The 3,436-nt window shown below is 39.9% G+C and overlaps 1 protein-coding gene across 3 annotated transcripts in view; it reads left to right on the top strand.

Moving 5' to 3' along the window:
• The window catches only part of JAM2 (junctional adhesion molecule 2), a 30,851-nt gene that overhangs the window by 23,043 nt on the left and 4,372 nt on the right, over nucleotides 1-3,436 (top strand). For all 3 annotated transcript variants that reach the window (XM_026033670.1, XM_026033671.1, XM_026033672.1), the window contains exons 4-6: nucleotides 642-794; nucleotides 1,850-2,055; nucleotides 3,059-3,161. In XM_026033670.1, coding sequence (XP_025889455.1) covers nucleotides 642-794; nucleotides 1,850-2,055; nucleotides 3,059-3,161 — 462 coding nt within the window. The remainder of the gene's footprint in view (nucleotides 1-641; nucleotides 795-1,849; nucleotides 2,056-3,058; nucleotides 3,162-3,436) is intronic.

Here is a 3,436-nt window from a genome sequence, read left to right as displayed (position 1 = left end):
AGTCCTCCAGTCTGTCCAGGTCCCTCTGGATGGCAGCACAGCCCTCAGGGCTATCAGCTACTCCCCCCAGTTTGGTATCGTCGGCAAACTTGCTGAGGGAGCACTCCAGCCCTTCATCCAGGTCGTTAATGAATAAGTTGAACAGGACCGGACCGAGAACTGACCCCTGGGGGACACCACTAAGTACAGGCCTCCAGCTGGACTCCGCACCATTGACAACCACTCTCTGCACCCTGCCATCGAGCCAATTCCTAATCCACCATTCCTGTATACCAATTAGAACTCCTGTTTCTATATATACAAGAAATTTCATAAAAAGCTACAGACTGAACAAAACCTCATTGCTTTTATGACTATCACTGTTAAATCCATACAGTTTTCTTGCCACATTAAAATCCCAAATACTTTGCTGTGGTTTCTCACAGAATTCTATAAAAGGATTACAATAGTGGTGATTGTCATCTCTCTGAACAAAGAATGATCCCACTTTCTTTTTCCTATTTTTCCTACTTTTCTACTGTTCTACATGATTTCTTGAGAAGTCTGCAGAAAGTGTCCCACCTTCCAACTAGAGACTGTATAAAATGTATAGAGTTTGAGCTGAGCTTTATTTGAAAACTTACTTGTTTTCTCTCTTAAAGGTGACCTTAAAGACCGAGCAGAGATGCTAAATACAGGAATCCATATCAGAAATGTGACCAGAAAGGATTCTGGGACCTACCGCTGTGAAATCAGTGCAAAAAGTGAACATGGCGCACGCTTGGGAGAGACTACTATTGTGCTTACAGTGTTGGGTAGGAACACGTTTTACTGCTTGGGCTTCTGTAAAGAAACGGAAAGCTGGCAGGAGGTGTTCAAAGTAAGGTTCTTTGCATATAACATGTGTTTCAGGTGTTCTTTCGGTTGGTTTCTCTCTCATAGTTCACCTTGCAAATACAGGACTGAGGACTGTGAACTTCTGGATGTTTGCAAATTTGCAAAAACAAACTTTTTTATGGATATAACTGTATATTGCAGTTGTATAATATTAGTATTCTAATGTATATTACTGTGAGATGATTATTTCTAACAAAACTGGTGTTATTCAACTTGCTAAGAATCTAGATATGCTGATCACGGTGTTTGGCACTGGAAAAGCAGCATCTGTCAACAGTCAGCTTATCAAATGTTTCTAAGCAGCAATTCATTCCAAGATGCTACAGTCTCCTCCTGCTTTAGCAGAAGAAACAGCTGCAGTGTCAAGGCAATGTCATCTGTGAGCTTTATTTACAGGAGAGACAGTAACTTTTTTAATTTCACCTTTGGGAAATGAGAGGAAGAAGTGAATGTGAAGCATATCCTTTCACTGGCCCAGATCTAAGATTAGAACTGCAAGGTGAATAGACCTGCAAGGTTTGTTAATGTCAGTCGAGAAAAGTTACACTTCTGTGATAATAATAAAAAAAAAAAAAAAAAAAAAAAAAAAAAAAAAAAAAAAAGTAGAAAAGAGCTTCATTTTTATGGTGGGAGGAATGGAGTCCTGCATCTGGGTTGCAGAAAGGATTATTTGTACCTACAAGCAGAGACACTAGCACAGGGACAGACAAGTAAGAATAGTCATTGCAAATCTGACTTAAGTTCCCCTGAATCCTCTAACAAAACCTGGGGACATAATTTGTGCTGATTACACAGTGCCCAGGAAGCTATGGAGCAAAAAGACTAATGAAGTAGCCCTTCTCCAGAGCCCCTCTCACTTCACTCACATGGAAGCTGTTAAGCAAGTACTCAAGCGCTTTTCCGATCATCGGGGGCTGTCAAATTGTTGTCACATAGACAGCATGTGTGTGACTAGGTACCTTTCATTTTGCAGTTCCTCCAACCACTCCAATCTGTGAGGTACCCAGCTCTGCAATGACTGGAACAGTAGTGGAACTGAGCTGTAAAGAAAACGAGGGCTCTCCTCCATCCAGGTACCAGTGGTATAAAAATGGTGTTGCCTTGCTGGAAAAGACGGCAACAGGCGGTGCGAGAGCAGCAAACGTAACTTACAGCATGAATAAGAAGTCAGGCACACTGGTAAGACGGTAATAACCAATTATTAAGAAGCTTCACTTTAATGTTTAGTGCAGTGATGCACAGCAGTCTTAATCTGAGATGAATGTCATGATGAAACGTATGCTAGCTCATAGCTAAGGTAGTCTCCGTCTCAGACACGTGTCAAACCTAAGAGGCTGAGTGAAATAAATTGAGTGGTTTGTAAGGCTACAGTAATGACTCATGAACAGAATCCAGAAAAATTCAGTTTTCACCTTCTCGCTTAGCTAACCAGTTCCGAGTGAAAATGATCTGGCTGTATGTAAACAGAGAAATATTCAAGAGCTCTAAAATTTAAAATAGCAGTTTCACCTAATCAAAAGAGCACAGCACTAGGAATAGTCTAGAATCTGAAATTCAGTGGCATTTAAAGTTTTCAGTCCTGTCCTGATGAACTTGATGAAAGTGAGTGGGGGATGTAGGTGTAGGAGGTGGTAGGGTTTTTCTCCTCCCCCCAGAACTAGCTGCCTGTTCTTTTCTGATCTGATCCTTCCTTAAGTAGAAAGAAGTATTTTTGTTTAAGTATACATGATGCATTGTAAGCTAAGACTTTCCAGAAGTAAAATGTCATTGTGGAGGCACCCTACTCTTGTAGATGACCAAATTTGGAAACAGAAAGGTGCCTAATCTTTGAGAGATGCTGTGGATCTCTGCATACCGTGGAAAATAAGCAGATTACCTGAAATGAGTAATCACAGAATCACCAAAAAGAAACATGTTGTAGGTACCCTTCCTAGGTATGTAGTTGAAATATCCAAGATGGTCTTCTAGATGCATCAGCAGTTGAAGATAAGGACCAAGGGATGTGATTATGGAAGTGAACAATGAAATACAACTGAGATCAGGATTTCTCACTTTCTTTCAAATTTTGGAGAAGAGAGAGAACAGAAAAACAAAAACCACTGTGACATTTCAATTTCTATCCAACAGGAAATTCTGAATTTTTGTTCCATTCTGATAATGGGTTTGGACTCTGTCTTAACAGCTTTTTAACACAGTTACAAGGAACGACACCGGAGAGTATTTCTGTGAGGCTTCTAATGGCATTGGATTACCCCAGAAATGCGCAGTGAAGCGAATGCAAGTGGGTATGTCAAAGCAAGAGAGTCTTGCAACTGGAATGATTTTATTGTGTGATGCAACTAGAAAGCTAATACTAGATTGAATTATATCTTTTTACTATTCCTCCCCCGAAATGCCATAATCAAATATTCTTGAGTGCCTAGTTAATGTGACTACTTCAAGCATCTTTTTATATAGCACAAATAGAGTATTTTCTATAAAATACTTGGAATTATTGCATTAGCCACCTTTTAAGTTGCAAAACATTGAAATTCATACAATAGTAGTATCCATATCAGGC

The sequence above is a fragment of the Nothoprocta perdicaria genome, unplaced genomic scaffold (genome assembly GCF_003342845.1).
Source record: "Nothoprocta perdicaria isolate Ctin4 unplaced genomic scaffold, notPer1 scaffold_130, whole genome shotgun sequence".
NCBI lineage: Eukaryota > Metazoa > Chordata > Aves > Tinamiformes > Tinamidae > Nothoprocta > Nothoprocta perdicaria.
The sequence above is the reverse complement of the archived record's forward strand: the minus strand, read 5'-3'. Positions and strand labels throughout refer to the sequence as shown.